General features: G+C 46.1%; 1 protein-coding gene across 1 annotated transcript in view; it reads right to left on the bottom strand.

The window, feature by feature from the left end:
• Positions 1–319: 319 nt before the first annotated feature.
• lmcd1 (LIM and cysteine-rich domains 1) overlaps positions 320–21,999 on the bottom strand; it is a 99,699-nt gene continuing 78,019 nt past the window's right edge. The window contains exons 5-6 of the mRNA XM_086001377.1: positions 7,506–7,721; positions 320–4,429 (exon numbers count right to left, since the gene is read on the bottom strand). Coding sequence (XP_085857503.1) covers positions 4,268–4,429; positions 7,506–7,721 — 378 coding nt within the window. The 3' untranslated portion in view covers positions 320–4,267. The remainder of the gene's footprint in view (positions 4,430–7,505; positions 7,722–21,999) is intronic.

Raw genomic sequence — 21,999 nt, 5'->3', positions numbered from 1 at the left:
CAAGGTGATCTGATTTCAATTTATCCCATCAGCTGGCAATTCTTTGCCTTTGGCAGGGAGGTGCAAAGCTTCTCTGATTTATCCTGCCAACTTTCTATGCATCAATGATCTAGAGAGCAATGTGTCAAATCCATCTGATTTTGCTAGGAAACGGAATAAAGCAATCTGAATAGACTCGAGACAATGTGTACCTTCCAGTGTTACCGTGGAGCCTTCAACATATGCACATCCCATAATTTATGCAAAATTGTGATCAAGCTGGGAGAAAGGCACAGTGCAGAGCTGGAAAACACTTCTTAGAACTAAACACACACTGATGTTCAGCTTTTAATTTTTATTTAGGTTCTCAAAAGGGTTAAATAACTACAGAAGTCCGCATTTAAACAAGTCATTCATTGCTACACCAACACAGACACACAGACATTAACTTACACTAACTATATGATTTTCACAAACAGAAAGAAAAAAACCCATAAAAACCTCAGTTAACATTTTCCTTCCATATTTTGACTCTTGATGATGACATACAAGCATCTGGATAGACACAGCTCACTTCCTGAAGCCTAAAACGTCCAGCCTTCTGCTTCAAAGTTAACGTGCTACAGGGCAGAGTTGCTCGAGGCAAAACACTGAAGCCAAGAGGGGGGGGGGCAATTTTAACCTAACCCATCCATCGGGAAACCGACAGGATCAGGTGCAACACTGGGCTTAACCCCCGTCCGATTTTGCTCTCCATTGGAGTCAGTGGAGAGTAATGTTGCGGGGGGCGGAGTGTTCCACCCGAGCCTGTGGGTTTCCTGCCCGGCAAATTAGGTTAAAATGATCCCCCCCATGAGTCACTTTCCACCCTAGGAGTGACGTTGGGTGATGTTAGTGGACAAGCGTTCAATCCGTTTGTACTTGGTCCATTATTTTAAATGGAGGGATTAATTCATTTACTGTAAAGGGTTTGTGCTTTTGTTCAGATAGGCGACCATCCTAGGTCTACAGGAATGCACACACATGTCATGAACATTTGGCATCTGTAGCATGTCAAACGGTTTACAGTCAACAGAATAAGGCATGGAAATATTTTATACTGAGGTCACCCCCAAATCTCACTGGGAAACTGTTACTTGTTGAAGTCCAATAAACAACACACACAAGGAGTCACCTTGCACATTCACACTGCCGACGTGAGGCTTAAACCAGCAAGGAGTGCCTATGGGGGGAAATTTTTGGTACACAGGCCAATGGGCCCTACAGGATTTTAATGGACAGAGAACCTTTCCAAGCTCCAATTCCCAGTACGTGCACCAATTCCCAGCATGTGCACCAATTCCCAGTACGTGCACCAATTCCCAGTACGTGCACCAATTCCCAGCACGTGCACCAATTCCCAGCACGTGCACCAATTCCCAGTACATGCACCAATTCCCAGCACGTGCTCCCTGCTGGTGAAGCTCTGTGCTGGCAGCGTGAATTTGTAACGTTTACCTTATAGACCTAGCCTCTATAAACTGATTTCGCTACAACTAACAATTAATGCATTTTTTTAATTTAAAAAACTTGTTGAAGTTATTCCTACTTCAAGCAACAAGATACTCTTCACATAACTAATCGCATAAAAGACAGTAAGTGCAACTTGCTACTGTCTATGTCTGGGGTTGAGTATGTGGGATCTAGATGTTGCTGCATTAATAAATAGATTGTCCAGGGTTAGATTCCAGACATTTCTCTTGCCCTACTTCCCCTCCAAGAAAAGGATCGTTAAAGGACATCACAAGACGGTTCAAACCGCTAAGTTGCAGTCGCACCGTAGTAATGGTCAGATTGTAGCACAGTCACCTTATCTGCTGCAAGAGAAACATGGTTGGAAGGATGCTTTATTGGCAGCTTTGCAGTAATGTCTTAAACAGAAACAATTTCAGCATGAAGACACCAAGCTTGGTTCCCGCACCCCCTCCCCAAAAACAGAAGCAACAATGAAATTACCCAAGAGCTATTACAACAACCATCTTTGAAAAAATTCCCACTTGCAACATTTAATCTCTCCTGCCTTCCACCCTATCACAGACTGTCCCTTTTGTTCTTTCCTCCCCTCCCCCCTCTCCCTGCCTCTGCACCTGCTTAAAATCTGTTACATCTCTAACTTTTTCCAGTTCTGACGAAGGGTCACAGACCTGAAACGTTAACTCTGTTTCTCTCTCCACGGATGCTGCCTGACAAGCTGAGTGTTTCCAGATTTTTCTGTTGTTATTTTTGAAACATATGTACTGTTCTGACTTTCAGCAATTCTCAAACCAAAGCGAAACTTTGACTAGACCACCCCTGAGGCAGTAATCTTAAACCAGTTCAGAATAGTGAGAGATCTGATGGTCGTGTATTTTCTCTCCAGTAGGTAATGACTCCCTTCTGTGGCATGTTCCAAGGGGGCTGGGGCCCATTCCTGTACCTCCTCCACATGGCCACTGTTCATCTACACAGAGAGCACCAAGAGGTCATTCAACTGTGCTGGGCATCATAGCTGAGTGTGGTTTTGTCTTCATTCCACCCACAGAAACATTTCAACAGGGGTCACTGGATAGTGATGTGGGATATGAATCCTGGTTGACTTTCCCCTCTGTGGCCATGGGGCACTGAAGCTAACAGTGGCACCTTTACTGCTGCACTAATACCGAGACTGGCTAGCTCAGCACAGATCAGGCAATCAAACCCGGGAACTGATTGGTCTATGTGGCTGGCCTATTCACTGTCTTTACCAACTGAGCCAGGAGGGGATCCCCTTGGAAATTCTCAGGTTGTCTTTTGATATAAGGATGCTTGGTTAATTTAAATCGCAAAATACAATGGGGTTGTCGATATGTTCAACTCTAACTACAGCCGTGGCTCAGTGGGTAGCACCCTCACCTCTGAGTCAGAAGGTTGTGGGGTTCATAGTCCCACTCCAGAGACTTGATCACAAAATTCTAGGCTGACAGTGCTGAGGGAGTGCTGAACTGTTGGAGGTGCTGTCTTTTGGATGAGATGTTAAACCGAGGCCCCGTCTACTCTCTCAGGTGGATGTAAAAGATCCCACGGCATTATTTGAAAGAAGAGCAGCGGAGTTATCCCCAGAGTCCTGGTATTTATCCCTCAATCAACATCACTAAAAAGAGATTATCTGGTCATTATCACATTGCTGTTTGTGGGACCTTGCTGTGTGCAAATTGGCTGCCATGTTTCCTACATTACAACAGTGACCACACTTCAAAAGTACTTAATTGGCTGTAAAGCGCTTTGGGATGTCTGGTGGTTGTCAAAGGCGCTATATAAATTCAAGTCTTTCTTTATTAATAATCTAAAAGGATTTTGCCTTTTCAGTAATGCACAGTTCTAACAATTCAGTTCCAACAGCAGTTTAACTTCAGCTCAAAAAACCCCACAGGAATGTCAATACAGTAGACTCCAGATTAACTTTTCCACTGGCCCATTTCATGCCATGTCCTAAGGATGCTATATTACTCTATGTAACATTGAAGGGAATATGGTAGAACCTCTCCACAATATGGGCTTGAGAAAATGTTCTCCCTCCACCCAAAAGTAAAACCTCGGTCTTAGATTGATGGAGGGTGGAGTTATATTTTAGGCTGTGATATCCTGGAGTTAGTTAACTTTAAAAGATAGCTATGAGTATAAACTGGTGCCAAGCATTTTACACTCGCATCCTTCTTTTTCATTGCAAGTGGTGAAGAAAGGACTTTCACCGCCCGCTCAGAGAGTGATTATTGTAACTGGATTTTGGTGCATCAGCGCACACCGCTTGTCTAACCCATACAAGTGCTTTCAATGTTTTCTGTCGTCCATCCAGCAATGATCAACGGCTGGACATCGTCATCTCTACACATGTAAACCTACATCTACAACTATTTATATAGATCTGTGCTCGAAGAACTATTTCTTCTGTAGCATTTGGGGGCAAGGGGGGTTAGAGAGGGAAGGCGATTGCTGGGACCGAGCACTTAATACAAAAAAGGGGTCTGTTCTACGGATTAAAGTGTGTTACTCAGAGGGGCACTGCAAAATAATAAACTAATAACACGGACATCACCCAGGCCTTACAGATGAATCTTGAACAGTTTTAAAAGAATGCCCACTCTGTGGAACTACCTCTTTCACAGGAGATAGCGCCAGCCAGTGTCATAGTTAGATTTGCATTCTATGCTCTACCTGACCAAACTTCCTTAGCTTAATTTATGTGTACTGCATATGAAAAACACGGCACGGTCATTGTTCCAGTGAAAGGCTTTCACATGTTCTTGATGCTTTTGTTACAGGTCGTACACTGCAGCTTGGTCTGCACCAGCTCATAGGACTTCCCCAGCAGTGGCTGCTCACACTCCAGGCAGCAGAAGTGCTTCTTGTGCCATGCCAGTCCCTCGCTTTCTATGTAGTCTTCTGAGAAAATTAACTGTAACGACAATAAATCGCGATCAATACAGGATTTTATTTCCTCACAGTAGTTCTCATTCCTTTCCCTGTCAGTCCCACTCCAGAGCCTTGAGCACAAAATCTAGGCCGGCACTTCAGTGCAGTGCCTCCAACAATAAAACACTCCAGCGGTACTGTGCTGAAGTACTGGATTATGTGGCCAAGTGCTGGAGTAGGACTTGAACTCATGATCTTCTGACTCAGTCATAAGTAATACCAACTCAGCGAAGCTGAGACACACCCCTAAAAATAAAAAGGAAAAAATAAAAAATTGTACCCATAAACTTGGCTACTACCTCCTACATCATCCTGTTCCACACAGATGCACCCCGTTGGGTTTCAGAACATTTTAACCTTGGATACACCCTCACCTCACAGTTCATGGTTCCCACCTTGGCCGCTGACTCCCCACTTGCAGAGGTCTCCCAATGCTCTAATGCACGTCCTCCAAGAGGATCACAATTTTCCAGAAGGCCACCAGGGCGCCGAAATGTGCAACAAAAAGGAATAGACTTCTTTCTTCAAATAAAAAGGCCAACACAACCACTGTTCTGGACCTTCCCCACCAGCAATTTCCATTCTTCAATGTGTCCATTATCTTTTTGTATGTGGTTTTTGTTCTAAATGTACATTTAAAGATTTCTGGGATATATTGCTATTATAGATAGCTTCACATTAGAAGGGTAATTTTATACTTACTGGTAAAGTCGGCCTTTATACATACTTCTACTGGAGCAGCAGCAGCTTAGCTCCAGCGAGCAGCCCGAGTGCTGATTACTTTTCACAAGCCCCTCACTTGAGAAGTAGATACAGGTCACAGTGGCATCTATGGGCACTATTGTTAAACCTTGACAGAACCAGTGCTCCTGATTTCTGGCACATTATGTTGACACTGTGATATCCATTTGATAATGGCATTTGTGTGGGAAAAATATTGCACTGTTTGGACCAATTTTTATTAAGTTTTAAGGGATCACATTTGTAGTAATGAGAAAGCTGTCAGACCTGAGGTTCAGTACATTTTTTTAAATAAGCAAGCAGCTGCTGACAGTTTTTTAAACTCCACTCCATTTCTTGAAGCTTCAATGGAAGGATGTACACTGGCAGTTAATCATAGCAGGCTCTGGAGATCATAAAGGATCCTTTAGAGGGAGCCCTACATAGCGCACATGGTAACAGGACATGTGGCGGATTCCTGGATTGTCACTGTCACTTTGTTGGCCAGAGAGGGTTGCATTTGCATGGCAGTCGAGATGCAAGATAATGCAATAAAAAGCATCAAAACATAAATCAGTCCCTTTACAACGTCTGTCATCTGGTGGAAGCTGAGATCAGGCTGTCCTCTGGAGTGAGCTATGAACTTTTGTTACTCTTTTGTGAAAAAGCAAGGGAAGGATCAAAACATTTTACAAGAAAGCAATGGAAAATACAGAGGAAAAAATGTTACCATTAGATTTAAGCTGAGAATATTAAAATTGAGTGTGTACTGGCCTTTTACTACCCTTCTTACAGCCTCCTGTAAATGATTGAATGTTTTGCAATAATATTACCACTACCTTCAACAATATTTTAGCTGTGTTTATAACTCTCATTAGCAGACATTTGTACATATATAATTATTAAAATTGCAGATGGTAGGGTACAAAGGAGAACTTTGATGCCAGGCTTTCAGTGACGACTGCAAGTCACATTACTCTCACAACCATTGGGACCAATAAAATGCTGTTTCACATTGGGTCCTGTGTCCTCATGTTATTGGATGTGAACTAGGTGCAGGATTAAGGCCTACTTCTAGGCGCAATACACCTAGCAACACCCCAATGTGGCTGGCGTGCATGCCGGAGTCAGCACACAAGACGCTGTGCTGAGGCACACTGTGCCTTACAATTTTATTTAAACGAGAAATCCTCCCCATAATGCAATCAGGAGGTTCGTGGAGCAAGTAGGCTGGCAAATGGCCATTTCGTTCAGTTGGATCCTTCCCCTTGCTGCTCAGTTTGTATATCTTTGAGCAGCTGCTTGTTTCTGCACTTGTTATGGTCATGGAGCAAGTTATTGAAACTTCTTGGAGCTGTAACGCACATTTTGTTAATGGCTGACTGTACAGCTGTAGCTATTACAGAGGTCATCAGCTTCCATGTTTGGGTATTCCGATGGACATAGCTCTTCTGTTTCAAAATCCAGAGGACAGCAATGAAGATCACAGGAGGTTGCACCTGCTCCATTTGGAAACACCCACAATGATGTCACTGTAGCAATGACAGAAGTCCACCTGTATAGTTTAATGTGAACCCAGATGAAAGAACATAAGAAATAGGAGCAGGAATAGGCCACTTGGCTCCTCGAGCCTGCTCCGCCATTCAATAAGATCATGGCTGATCTTAGGCTCAAAGCCACTTCCCCGCCCGCTCCCCATAACCCTTCACTCCCTTATCTTGCAAAAATTTGTCTATCTCCACCTTAAATGTATTTAATGACCCAGCCTCCACGGCTCTCTGGGGCAGAGAATTCCACAGATTTACGACCCTCTGAGAGAAGAAATTCCTCCTCATCTCAGTTCTAAAAGGACGACCCTTTATTCTAAAACTGTGCCCCCGCGTTCTAGATTTCCCCACGAGGGGAAACATCCTCTCTGCATCTACCTTGTCGAGCCCCCTCAGTATCTTATATGTTTCAATAAGATCACCTCTCATTCTTCTAAATTCCAATGAGTATAGGCCCAGCCTGCTCAACCTTTCCTCATAAGTCAACTCTCTCATCTCTGGAATTAACCTAATGAATCGTCTCTGAACTGCCTCCAATGCAAGTATATCCTTCTTTAAATAAGGAGACTAAAACTGTACGCAGTACTCAAGGTGTGGTCTCACCAATACCCTGTACAGTTGTAACAGGACTTCCCTGCTTTTATACTCCAACCCCCTTGAAATAAAGGCCATGTTATGTGACCCAGTCTTTTCTTGGGGTGGGGGTAAGGCTACAGGCCACTGATGTGAATACATTTTGCTACATGCCACAGGCTGACAATGTACTAAACGTCGCCCCTCCCAAAATCCCACCTCATCACAGGCAATGCAGCGGGGCTTTTCACTCTCACAGTAATGGCGTCCGCACAGGAGCCTCCCGCTCTTCCAGAAGTAGATGAGATCCGCCAGGGGCTCGCTGCACCTGGTGCACAGAAAGCACGCTGGGTGCCAAAGCCGGTCGTAGCCAGCTCGCTCCCCATACACCACGGGGGCCTCAGTGCTGACTGCCTGCTTGCAAAGCTCACAATGCTGTAAAAAAACAAAGAGAAACTCAGATCAAAAATCAGGCCAGCAAAACAAAAACATTTCTATCAGTGACACAGAGTTTAACAACCAGGTGTGCGGTCCACCCCCCACCCCAACCGCCTGAAACGATAATCTTTCTCTTTCAGATGTGACCAACCTATCATCCATTTCTAGCATTTTTATGTTACATACGCTGTCTGAATATTCAAGCAGCAACTCTCTGTTAAATGGAGGGGCCTGGTCATACAGACTCGAGAACACGTGCCTCTGAACCAGATCACCAGTGGATTGAGCCCCAAAGGCTGTGCTACAGCTTACCTCTGTAGTTTACTTGTAATATGCACATTTTAGTTTTCATGCAAAGCAGCTCTCAGCCTAAGGAGCATGGACCTGCTGTGATCATAGAGGATCCCAGCACTCCAAACCAAGCACATCAACAGTCTCGAAGTCACAATATCCTAATGCGCGGGATGGTTATTTGTATATTAAAAATTAACTCCTGAATCTTTGATGGATTCAAACCTAAAGATCTGGGAATACTAGGGCAAGGCTCGCAAACCTGATTAGTGGGGGGGCCTCTCTGAAGTATATTCCATCAATGGTACTTTTGTGTTATATAGAGCTGCTTCAGATAGAAGTGACACTGCTTGTCCAGGCGGATGGTGTAACATTTACACATTGAATTATCATTGGCCCACAGGCATCTGTAAGGAATACCTATTATATTCACGTGATCACATGCTGAGTTGTCATTGGCCTGCAGGCATCTGTAAGGACTACTATTGTTTTGAAGACCCAGGCTAGGGGTCCTAATGCCAGGCTTTTCCCCACTGTGCTGCTATGAGTAAGATCAGATCTAATGCTTAATAAAAGAGTTAAACTGTAATACTCCGTTGTCCTGCAAGTTATTATTTTTGTACAAAGTGTGCAAAACAAGACATGGGGGTCGATTTTCTGGCCGCCGTTGGACGGCTTTTCATGCGGCCGGGGGCCGAAAATCGGCGAAAAAGTGGGGCGGGAACCCCCCCGCCTGATTCCCCGTCCCGTCTGACTTTCGGACCGCCGTTTCCCCGCGACCCGCTTCAGTCCCGGCCGCCGCTGGCGGGACTGGTCGTCGGCACACTAATTACCAATTATCAGCTTGTTGAGGTAGTTATTCCGGGGCCGTTGCAACTTTGGGGCTTTCCCCACATCAAACCCGCCTGCGGGGAACCCCGCTGCTGAGACCTGGCATGAAGCTTGCCGGCTTGCTTGCTGTCAGCTGCAGGTCAATCGGAGAAGCTGCGATTTAAAGTGACAGCACTTGTATGTTGAAGGACCTTGTTGTTGCAGGTTTGGGGCTACTTCTTCAAGGCTTGGGCACAGCTGTGGAAGGTTGGAGCCTCACACACTTCTCCAATGCGATCTCCTGGGAAGCCCCTCTCGCCACCCTCACTCAGCACTTCCTCAGCGGAGGCATCTACGAGAAGCATGGGATGCCTTTTTTTCCTTCCATTCTTGCCATTAGAGGATCTCCAGCAGCAGAGGCAGCAGCCGCAGAACCAGGAAAAGCAGGATGAGCACCAGGAGCACCAGGCTGCTGCTCACTCACCTGAAGCTGCACAGGCCAGAAGGGGCCAGCGCTTGGAAGTGGATTGAGAGCAGCTTGCTGCGCTTTAGGGGGCCATGGGGACGAGTTTCTGCACTGGCAGTCCTACTCAGAAGGACTTCCATGAAGATCTGGTTTCTCTGTTCAACAGATGGCCAATGCTCCTCAAGAGATGTCATTCTCTTATGAGCACTCATCATGTTTTCCGTACCTTGGCGAGTTATCTCCTCCATGGAGGTTGCCAACCTTTCCATGGTGATGCGTTCATGCGCCAATGACTCCACAAAAGGCTCTGCTCATGGTCGTTATGGACTCCTCCATTCGCTCCACACTTGCAGCGACCCTGGAGACAAAACCTGCTAGAGACTCCTGCATTTGTGCATGGAGATCCATCACCTCTTCTCTTGCGGATGGACCCAGAGGCAGAGGGTCGACATGCAGCGCAGCTGAGCTGAGCTGGCAGAGTAGTGCGCCCTCCGACGAGGACTCTCCACTGCTGTCCCTGTCTCCAGAATCTGCTGAGGCTCACTTGTGAGCTGTGAAACACCAGGTGACAACACTACTCTATGTCCCGAAGGTCCCCCCGAGATGTGAGTGTCTGCGCTGGTGCTGGGTGCGCTTACTTCTGCTGACGCTGCACCCTCAGAGGTTGGAGCTTCCTCTGAGGAGTCTGGCTGCACAGCCTCTTCCTCCTCCACAGTGAGGACGGGGGCTCTGGATGGTACTGTGGGGGAATAAAGGAAGGAGTTAGAGATGTAATGCCAAGGTTCTTCTGGTGACTCCCAGCGAGTTGGCATCTGCTGACACCTGCATCCATGCAGCATTGGTCTCAGTGGGAGGCCTCTTCCTCCCTGACCTAGGGAAGAGGACCTCCCTGTGGGCCCTAACCCCATCCAATAATGCCTGCAGTGAAGCCTCGTCGAATTTGGAGGCAGCTCGGGGTCTGGCACTGGCCACAGCTGCTACAGGCTCCTCTGCCATCCTGTATGGTTTGTTTGGAAGCCTTCAGAGGATGCAGTGCTTGCTATGGACCGTGAAAGCACCACGAATGATGACATCATAATGTGGGGATTTCTGACTCGAATTGGACAATTAGCAAGGCTTCCAACATGCTGGGAATTAATTGGCCACTTGAGGGAAAATTGCGTGGAGCTGGCTGACACTTTTTTGTGTGTGTCAGAAACCCCACATTCGGGGAAACCCGACCATTTCCCACACAAGCCGAAAATCGGGGCCATGGTGTCAGAACATGGATTGAAAATGGACATCGTTGGAGCTCCCTTGCCTCAAATCGATTGGGGATCTTTGAACTTACCTGTAGAATGGCACAAGTTCAAGCAACACGTGGAGTTGATGTTCTCGGGTCCGCTGAAAAGCAAAGGGGAGGAAGAAAGATGCAGCTACCTACTCCTGTGGATCGGAGAAAAAGGGAGAGACATTTTTAACACGTGGTCTCTCACCGCGGATGAAGCAAAGGTACTGAAAAGTTATTTTGACTGTTTTGAATCATATGTGATGCTCAAGACAAATACGATATTCAGGAGAAAGTACAAGGAGCTAGTGAGTCGTTGGAACAGTTCGTGACTGAGTTAAAACTGTTGGTAAAAGACTGTGAATATGCAGATAAAGATGAGATGGTCAGAGACCGCATCGTGTTTGGAATACATTCAGCTAAAGTGAGAGAGAAACTTTTGAATGTTGGGTCTGGGCTAACGCTGGACAAAGCTATGGACATAGCTAGATCGCACGAGATAGCCCAAGCACAGTTGAAAACCATAACTGGCGCCACGAGCAGCTCGTGTGAACAGACAGTGCATGCAGTTAATAGACACACACCAAAGAACACCGCCTAGAGAGCGTGTTTCAGAACAGAGAGAGTTCTAAAAATGAGTGACACAGACATAAAACGCTTCAAAAACTGTGGATATTGTGGAAACAAGGTGCATGGGGAAAAGGAGCATTGCCCTGCCAAAGGAAGGCAATGTGCTAAATGTGGTAAACGGAACCACTTTGCTAAAGTTTGCAGGACTGTTTGTGGAAGAGCAGTACACACAGTGAGTGACAGCCAAATGCCAGATAGAGAGCCAAATGCAGAGGAACTGTTTATTGATTCTGTGTCACAGAAAAAACAGATTTCAGAGACTGAGCAAGCCTTTGCAGATACTGAGATAGGAAAACAGAGCACAGAGCTTAGGTTTAAACTAGACACTGGAGCTCAGGTTAATGTAATTCCTCTGAGTGAGCATCATAGCTTGAAGGATAAGTGTGAGCTACAGCCCACCTCACGCAGACTGACCGGCTATGGGGGTGAGCAGCTCATTGTAAAAGGCACATGCGTGATGAAATGCAAGTACAAAGAAAGCGACATGATGTTGGACTTTTACATTGTTGACACTCAAGCACCTCCAGTGCTAGGTCTAAAGGCATGTTTAGACATGGACCTCGTCAAGCTAGTGCTATCATTGACAGCACCAATTGAGAAGCAGACAGTCATGGAGGAGTTTGCTGAAGTTTTCAAAGGAATCGGACTATTCCCAGGTGAATGCACTATTCACCTCGACCCAGCAGCAACCCCTGTGGTTTGCCCACCGAGAAGGATACCCATTGCTCTACGTAGTTGCCTGAAGGAGGAGCTGCAGAGCATGGAGAATACAGAAATTATCATCCAGGAAACAGAACCGACAGAGTGGGTCAACGCGTTAGTAGTGGTTGAGAAACCACGTACAGGCAAGCTCAGAGTCTGTCTCGACCCCAGAGATTTGAACAAGGCTATCAAACGCCCTCACTACCCTCTATCAATGCTAGATGACATAACACCCAAGCTAGTGGGAGCATGTTACTTCAGTGTAATGGACGCACGATCAGGATACTGGACTATCAAGCTCACGGAAGAGCCATCTAAGCTAACAACGTTCAACACACCATTTGGACGCTACCGATTTCTGCGTTTACCATTTGGTCTTATCTCAGCTCAGGATGAATTCCAGCAGAAGATCGACAAAACCTATGAAGGCCTCGACGGAGTAGTCGCAATCGTAGATGACATCCTCATCTATGGCAGCAATAGAGAGGAACATGACAGGAACCTCCGTGCGATGCTACAAATATCACGGGAGAAAGGTATCCGGCTCAACTCCGAGAAAAGCATAATCCGATCCACCGAAATCAGTTATTTCGGGCATCGCCTCTCAACTGTTGGCATTAAGCCGGATCCAGAGAAAATCTCCGCCATCAAGAAGATGGAGCTGCCGAAGAACCGCGCAGAGCTAGAGACAGTACTAGGCATGATTAACTACTTAGCCAAGTTTGCCCCGAGCCTCTCCGAAATCAACGCACCCATGCATCAGTTGCTCAAACAATCCAATGAGTTCCTGTGGGACAAACAACATGACACAGCATTTCAGAAAATGAAAGACCTAATCACCAGAGAACCAGGACCAGTTCTTGCCTACTTCGACCCCAACAAAGAGCTCAGACTACAAGTGGACATGTCAAAGTACGGACGAGGCACAGTATTACTGCAAGAAGGAAAGCCCATCGGCTACGCTTCCAGATCTCTCACAGACAGTGAAATCAACTATACTCAAATCGAGAAAGAGCTGTATGCAATTCTGTTTGGATGTAAGCGTTTCCACCAGTACGTCTATGGCCGACAAGTCATTGTGGAATCCGACCACAAGCCCTTCGAGTCAATCATGAAGAAACCACTAGCCGCAGCCCCACCAAGGCTACAGAGAATAATCCTTCAGCTACAGAAGTACGACTTCACAATCATTCACCGTCCAGGCAAAGACATTCCTGTCGCAGACACGCTCTCCAGAAAGTCTCTTAGCTACCAGGACAGCAGCCTCAGTGAAGGCATGGATGTGCAGGTGCACATGGTGTACAACAGCTTGCCTGTGAGTGACTCAAAACTGAAGGAGATCCGAGCAGGAACAGAGAAAGATGCACAACTCACACTGCTGAGCAAAGTCATACATGAAGGATGGCCTGACGAAAGGAGGAAATGCCCTCAGAGCATATCTGAATTCTGGAACCACAGAGACGAACTGTCACAAATCAACAGAATCGTCTTCAAAGGGGAGAAAATCATCATTCCTACCAGTCTCAGCGAAGAGATGTTGACAAAAATTCATGCTGGACATATGGGCATGGAAAAATGCAAACAAAGAGCACGTGACATTATGTTTTGGCCCGGAATGTGCAAACACATTGAGGACATTGTCGGAAAATGTTCCATTTGTCTAGAACGCCGCCCATCAAATGTCAAAGAGCCCATGATATCTCACCGTGTCCCAGACAGGCCCTGGCAGGTCGCGGCAATGGATCTGTTCACATGGAACAACGAGGACTACATAGTGACTATTGATTACTACAGCAGATTTTTTGAACTGGACAAGCTTCACAGCACCACATCTGCAGCTGTGATCCACAAGCTAAAGGCAGCCTTTGCCAGGCATGGCATGGTAGAGACTTTAGTCTCAGACAATGGCCCCCAATACAAATCAAAAGAGTTTGAGTCGTTTGCCAAGGCATGGGATTTCACACATGTCATATCAAGCCCACATTACCCTCAAAGTAATGGCCTTGCTGAAAAAACTGTCCAGATTGCAAAAACACTCATGGACAACTTTGAGTCTGTGTTTACAAGTGCAGTTATAATGAATAACAGGACACAGACAACAGAAGTAAGTAAACAGGTCTTTAGTGATTGAGGGTCAAGGCGGGAACTGAGGTACACTTGCTCCGCAGGGTTTATATACCGGTGTGGTCACCACCAGTACTACAATGTACAGGAGCCATTAAAAAGTAGTTCATAACTTTAAGGTATCCTCTTAAGGTAGTACAGGTTACATACACTATAATTCCTCCCCTTTTAGCTTAACAGTGGACACCCCAATTAATACACTACATGAATAATATACATATATACAATTTACACACAAGAACTGTTCAAAGATTCAGTCTCTGAGGAGGCCTCCTGATCCGGCCCGGATAACGCTTTTCAGGGATCTCTGGTTCCCGTTGCTGGGGTGACTCATCCAATTGATCTCCTATGGATTCAACATCATCCAATACGTTCGAGTCTGAGGTAGATGCTACAGGCTCAATAAGTTCTTCAACTGGTGTCTCTGCCGTAGACATGGGGTCGACCCTTGTTCTTGATTCCACAAGTTGGTCAGCATGACATCGTATTACGTTCTCTCCAACGTCTACCGTGTACATCAAAGGTCCCTGTCGTGCACAAATTGTTCCAGGTTGCCATTTATCATCCCTATTGTCCCTGGCCATCACTGGTTGTCCTATTTCAAAACTACGAGTGGCCTTTTTATTTACATGCTGGAGTTGCTTGTTTTCGACTTCCTGTCGCACATTGGGTTTTAACAAATCCAACCGGGACCGCAACCTTCTGTTATAGAACGTTATGGCAGGGCTTTGATTTGTCACTGCATGCGTGGCATTTCGATACGCCATTAGGAAATTGTCCACCTTGTGTTGTAGTGGAATATGATCTTCACTCATGGCCTTTATCGCCTTTTTGAACGTTTGTACAAATCTCTCGGCCAACTCATTTGTAGCCGGATGATATGGGGCAGATGTATAGTGTTTCACCCCATTCTTTTTCATGAATTTCTGGAATTCTTCTGACACGAACTGTGGTCCGTTGTCTGAACATATTTGCTCCGGCAATCCATTCCTTGCAAATATGGTTCTTAGAACTGCAATCGTCTTCTCAGAGGTAGTGGTCGACATCTTAATCACTTCTGGCCATTTAGAATGTGCGTCTACTGCTATCAAAAACATGGAATCCATGAATGGACCTGCAAAGTCGATATGCACACGTTGCCATGGGGCTGAAGGCCATTCCCACGGATGCAGCGGTGCAATTGGAGGTGCGTTCTGAACTTTATGGCACCCTGAGCAGCTTTTAGTCAGATCCTCTATTTGTTTGTCTATACCTGGCCACCACACATAAGCCCTAGCAAGGCTTTTCATCTTGACTCCCCCCAGATGACCTTCGTGCAATTCTTTTAGAACTCTCTCCCTTAATTTAGGAGGAATAATCACCCTTGTTCCATACATCAATGTTCCTTGACATACGGACAGCTGTTCTCGTCTGGCTGAGAATGCTGGTAACAGTGGTTCGCCATGTGCTGGCCATCCCTTCACTGTCAAATCGTAGACCCGAGACAGTGTCGGGTCATTTTGGGTCTCTCTCTCAATACCCGCATTGGTGACTGGTAAGCATTCGATGATGGTCGAGTGAAATATCTCGACAGGGTCAACTGCCGGTGCCTCTTCCGCTGTAGGTAGTGGCAGACGCGACAGCCCATCAGCATTACCATGCTGCTTTGTACCTTTGAACTCAATATCATACTGATGTGCCCCTAGGAAAAGGGACCATCTCTGAAGCCTCTGCGCCGTCATTACCGGAACACCCTTCTTAGGGTTAAAAATGGAAACCAACGGCTGGTGATCTGTCAGCAGCGTAAACTTTTGGCCGTGCAGATAATGGTTAAATTTCTTAACTCCCCACACGAGGCTGAGAGCCTCCCTATCTATCTGAGCATAATTGCGCTCAGCGGAGGTCAATGATCTGGATGCAAAAGCGACTGGCCTTTCCGAGCCATCTGGAAACTTATGTGAGAGCACTGCCCCGATACCATATGGAGATGCATCACAAGCTAAGCGAATAGGTAGCGTTGGGTTAAAGTGAGCCAACACTTCCTTAGAGGTGATCAATGCCTTGCTCTTTTGAAAAGCCCGCTTACAATCATCGCTCCACTTCCATGGTATTCCCGTTTGCAAAAGAGTGTTTAGTGGGTGTAACACCATGGATAAATTTGGAAGAAGCTTGTGGTAATAGTTAACCAACCCGAGGAACGACCTCAACTGGGATACATTTTCCGGTGCTGGAGCCTTGACTACAGCTTCGATCTTGTCAGGGGACTTATGGAGCCCCTCCTGGTCAATGACGTGGCCGCAGTACGAGATTCGCTTTTGAAAGAACTCGCATTTCTGGCGATTAGCTCTTAGCCCATATTCTTTCAATCTGATGAGCACCTGCTCCAAATTTGAGAGGTGATCATTATCGTTATCTCCTGTAATCAGGATGTCATCCAGGTAGCATTGTGTGCCTGGGATTCCCTGCAATACCTTCTCCATGGCCCTTTGCCAAATCGCTGGAGCCGACGCCACTCCAAAAACCAGCCTATTATACTGATATAAGCCCTTATGTGTGTTGATCGTGAGATACTGTCGTGACGCTTCATCAACTTCCATCTGTAGGTACGCCTGCGCCAGGTCTATCTTGGTGAAGTGCTTTCCACCAGACAGCGAAGCAAAGATATCTTCGATCCGCGGAAGCGGATATTGCACCGTGTAAAGAATTGGATTAACAGTGATCTTGAAATCGCCACAGATGCGAACCTTCCCAGGTTCCCCAGGCTTGTTGCTCAACGAACGCTTCATGACAGGAACAATGGGTGTAGCCCATTCGCTCCAGTCCACCTTCGACAGTACCCCTGAACGTTCTAGCCCTTCTAGCTCTGCTTCCACAGCAGGTCGTATCACATAGGGCACCGGTCTGGCTTTGAAAAATTTTGGGTTTGCTTGTTCTTCAACCTTGATGGTTGCAGTAATTCCTTTCAGTGTTCCCAGTCCCTGTTGGAACACCTCCCTAGCATCGTCTAAGATTTTGGACAGTCGTTTAGGTTTGACGTCATCCTCCTTACAGGCATCCAGTCAGTGCTTTTATGGAATGCCAGTCCAATTTTATTCGCCTGATCCATTCCCGTCCTAGTAGTGGCGGACCTCCATCAGGTAACACGTACAAGTCCATTTTCTGACTTTCTTTACCATTGTAGACCACATTTACTTTTATTTTTCCTTTGTGGTATACTTTTTGCCCCGTGTATGTTTTCAATACAATCTTCATACCCCTCAGGGGAAAATGCGAGAATAACCTTTTGTAGTCTTGCTTATTTATGACCGTTAATGCCGACCCTGTGTCCAGCTCCATCTTCACTTGGACTCCTGCTATCTGGAGCATGACCCAGATAGTTTGGTGGTCTGCTGTGTTACCCACATTATGTATTTTCAGACAACCCAGTTCCTTGCTGCTGGAGTCTGAATCCGTCCTCTGTTCATCCAAACTGTTCTCTTTCACCTTGTGTACTTTTTTGTACTTCTCCTGTGGACTTTTTGCTGCTGGTCTTCTTTCCTGACCGGCATACTCTCGCTATGTGACCAAGTTTGCCACATTGCCTGCATTCTTTGTTTTTGAACCAGCACTGGTTCTGGTCATGTGTTGTCCTTCCGCAACGATAGCACTTTACTGCGCCCAATGCCATTTCATTGGTGCTGAATTCCAGTGGCCTTTGCTGTATCTCTGCAGCACCCCGTGCTGCTGCCTCGTGGGATGCTGCAATGCTGAAAGCTTTGTCCAGTGTAAGATCCTTTTCCTCTAGCAGTCGCTTATGGGTTCCTTCCCTTAGGAGCCCACACACAAACTTCTCTCTCAGTGCGTCTGCTAGTCCTGCTCCGAACTGGCAGTACTTTGCTAACTTGCGCAGTTCTGTTAGGAATTCAGCGTTGCTTTCTTCTTTGTGTTGAATTCTTCTGTAGAATTTAAACCGTTCTGCTATCAACAGCGGTGTGGGGTTTAAATGCTCTTGCAGGATAGTAACAATATCCGCAAAACTCTTTTCTACCGGTTTGTCTGGGGTTACCAGGTTCCTTAATAACCCGTACGTCTTCGCACCCATCGAGTTTAATAGGGTTAGTGCTTTCTTATCATCCGGTACATCATTCGTACTACAGTAAACTTCGATGCGTTCCACATAAGTGGCCCGATCTTCCACATCGTTGTCGAAGGCAGTGATGTTACCCGTTTTCGGCATCCTTGCTGAGTTTCTTCTTTCCCTTCAGATATTATTTAATATGATGACTTTTTTAAAATTAAAAATGGCGGCTTTTCCCGCGCTTGGCGGCTTTTCCCGCGCTTGTCTTCTTGCCCCGCCGACTCAAGATGGCGATTCCCGTGCTGTTGCTGTCCATGCCTCCCAGCTGTCCTTCCTGCCTTTCTTTTCCCGTGTATACGCTTCCTTGCGCTGCTGCTCTTGTTGCCCCGCCACTCCCGCAGTCCTTGAGGCAATAAAGCGCCTTTCTGGCTGCTGCGCATCTCTGCCCCGATTGCAGTCCGGCCCCTGACACCGGCTGCGGTCGTGTCTTCCGCCCTTTCTCTTTGTTTTTCCTCCCCTTCTCCCTCTGACAACTCGGCCGACTTCCCCCCCGTGCCGCTCGATCGGGCTTACCCGCCGCTGTCGAAGAAGGGATGATCACTGCCTGTTGCTGATGTTGGACTTTGTGGCCAGAAAACCAAACCGGGTTCTCGATGGCCTCCCGTGCGATGCAGTGCTCTGCAGGATGTTGAGGGCAGATGCCCTTTTTCGACTCCCGTTCTCTGAGGACGAAGCCTCCTTGGAATGGACCCCAGAATCAGTACTGGGGGAGGTGATGCAAAACTGCCGCTAGGTACGATCAGACTCGTCGCCACTGTTGAGTCTGTGTTTACAAGTGCAGTTATAATGAATAACAGGACACAGACAACAGAAGTAAGTAAACAGGTCTTTAGTGATTGAGGGTCAAGGCGGGAACTGAGGTACACTTGCTCCGCAGGGTTTATATACCGGTGTGGTCACCACCGGTACTACAATGTACAGGAGCCATTAAAAAGTAGTCCATAACTTTAAGGTATCCTCTTAAGGTAGTACAGGTTACATACACTACAGACAAAGCCAAAGCGGACAAAAGAGACCCCTACATCAGTCTCCTTGAGTACCGCAACACTCCGGTTGACAACTTCAAGTCACCAGCACAGCTGTTGATGAGCCACAGACTTCACTCAATCCTTCCAAGCACCAACCAGCAGCTGCAGCCAGAGGTTGTCAGCTGCAAGCAAGTGCATGCAAAACATGTACAGAGACAGCAACACCAAAAGAGATACTATGACAGGTCAGCTAGACTACTGCCGCCGCTGCACAATGGAGAATCCGTCAGAATCCAGGAGCATGACTACTGGAAGCCAGCAGTCGTCATCCAACCAGCTGACACTGAGCGATCGTATCACGTCCGCACCCCAGAAGGACAGGTGTACCGCTGCAATCGCAGGCACCTCCTGAACACCAAGGAACAACACCGTCATTCCGACGAGAGGATCAGTTCAACAGAGTGTGATGAACGGAGCAATACACAAAACACATCATACTTACCTAAACCTGAACCTGAATTGTTGACCGATTCAGGAGCATGCTCAGTTTCATACCACACAAGGTCGGGACGAGAGGTCAAGCCTAGAGTTATCCTTCACTTGTGAACTGTCAAAGGGAGTAGGCGGATCGCTGCCCAAAAAAAAACTGTACATCGTTATTGAAACGTTGAGATGTTTTCAGTGCTAGTTAAATGCTAAGTTTACTTATATGTTTATGGTACCGAGAACATTATGTAGAAGAAAGGTTTAAAAATAATGCATAACATTTTTCTTTTAAAAGAAAGGGGATGTAACATTTGCATTTTGAATTATCATTGGCCCGCAGGCATCTGTAAGGAATACCTATTGTATTCACATGTGCTCACATGCTGAGTTGTCATTGGCCTGCAGGCACCTGTAAAGACTACTATTGTTTTGAAGACCCAGGCTAGGGGTCCTAATGCCAGGCTTTTCCCCATTGTGCTGCTATGAGTAAGATCAGACCTAATGCTTAATAAAAGAGTTAAACTGTAATACTTCGTTGTCCTGCAAGTTATTATTTTTGTACAAAGTGTGCAAAACAAGACAGATGGTGCTGTGGAATCCGTCCCGCTTACATTGCAGAGAGAGTTCCACAGCACCGGCAGAGCAGATGGACAACTGAACCCTTTGGTTGTCAGCCAGTGGCTCAGTGGGTAGTACCCTCGCCTCAGAGTCTGAACGTTGTGGGTTCATAGACCCACTCCAGAGACTTGAGCACAAAAATCTCGGCTGACACTCCAGCACAGTACTGAGGGAATCCCATGACACTCTTTCAAAGAAGAGCAGAGGAGTTATCCCTGGTGTCCTGGTCAATATTTATCTCTCAATCATCATAACTAAAACAGATGATCTGGTCATATCACATTGCTGTTTGTGGGAGCTTACTGAGCGCAAATTGGCTGCCACGTTTCCTATGTTACAACAGTGACTACACTTCAAAAAGTACTTCATTGGCTGTAAAGCGCTTTGGGATGTCCGATAGTCATGCAAGGCGCTATAAATCTTTCTTTCTTCCAGGTGTAGACCCATCCCTGTTGGCTGTGGAAGGTCCCTACATGTCATCAATGTAAATATGGCAGCACTGCACCGTGCGGGTAAACTGAGCCCAGCCACAGCCCCAATAAATGGCAGCCTTGTGCTTGGCTAGAGCACTAGTTCGCACATTTTGGGGTAAGTACACCATCTTCAAGAATAAATGTTTGAGTTACGATTTTATTCCATTTATTTACAACTATAAGAAGCAAACTTAGACCGATTACAGGTTACATCCCCCAAGGTGAAAATGGCACATGGCTCTTCTGAATCCAGGCAGATAAAATAAAGTTTGTAAATGCTTTTTTCAAAGCCCACGCTTCTCTTGTATATTTTACCTCTTTATCAATGGCGGCACCTTTTAACCATATAACCAGATAATTATTCAAGAGCTAAAGGTCCAGGCTTTTCTACCATCACTTCCTGTGCAATCATCACCGACTGAAATTGGGTTCACTTCTGTGCCTAAAACTTTGCTTTGTGAATTATTTGGACCTTCAGGTGGCTTCCAGCTGCCTATTTGCAGGTTTCCTCACAGCTTGGAGTCTGGATTTGACCAACAGTCAAAATGGCCAATGATCCGTTAAAGAAAGAGAGAGAAAGACGAAGAGGAGAAAATAGAGAGAGCGAGAAACAGGGAGGCAAAAAGAGGAGCTGAACAGCGATGAAATAAATAAGCAGTTCATCTGTTTTTTTTTATGGCATTGGTTGAGAGAGGAATATTGGCCAGGACACCGGGAAAATTCCCCGCTCATCTACAAATGGTGCCACAAGACTGTTAGCATCCACCTGCACAGACAGACAGGTTTAACGTCTCATTGGAAAGAAAGGATTAAACAAGACGGCAAAAAAAGTTGAATCAACTGGGTGCTGGAGTTAGTTACATCTGTACTTTGTGCTGTTTTCTTCACCGGCTTTGGAATCAGTCGGTCCAGCCCAGAAACGCAAATCTTTGACTGAAGCATTGTGATAGGTGAAAAAAAAAATCACACATTCTCTTCAATAGCTTGCTTAATAGCCTCCAGTCCCAACATTATGCAATTAACTGGCAGCAAATACAACTTGGTCGTGAGAAAGTGGTTCCTGTCTCTACGTAAATAATACTTCCAGACCATGTACCTCATCTACATTCCATATCATTCATCGATATTTCCTTTAATACCACTCAGATGCTATCAGTGACTGATGTGTTCAATGCCTCGGTGTGTAATGTATGCTGGGAGCTGTGTTAATGCTTTAGACTGGTAATAAAGCTGTCAGGAAATGGCAAGAGCCTTTGACTCAAGTCTTGTAAATGCACTTCCCCCGCCCTTTCCTTTGCCTGCAAAGAGGCTTTCGGCATTATCAAACTCATTAATCAAATCAAG

Source organism: Somniosus microcephalus, chromosome 11 (genome assembly GCF_052327205.1).
Source record: "Somniosus microcephalus isolate GS21.2 chromosome 11, FLI_Smic_1.0, whole genome shotgun sequence".
Taxonomy (NCBI): domain Eukaryota; kingdom Metazoa; phylum Chordata; class Chondrichthyes; order Squaliformes; family Somniosidae; genus Somniosus; species Somniosus microcephalus.
Note: the sequence above shows the minus strand (reverse complement) of the source record. Positions and strands in the feature narration are given on the sequence as shown.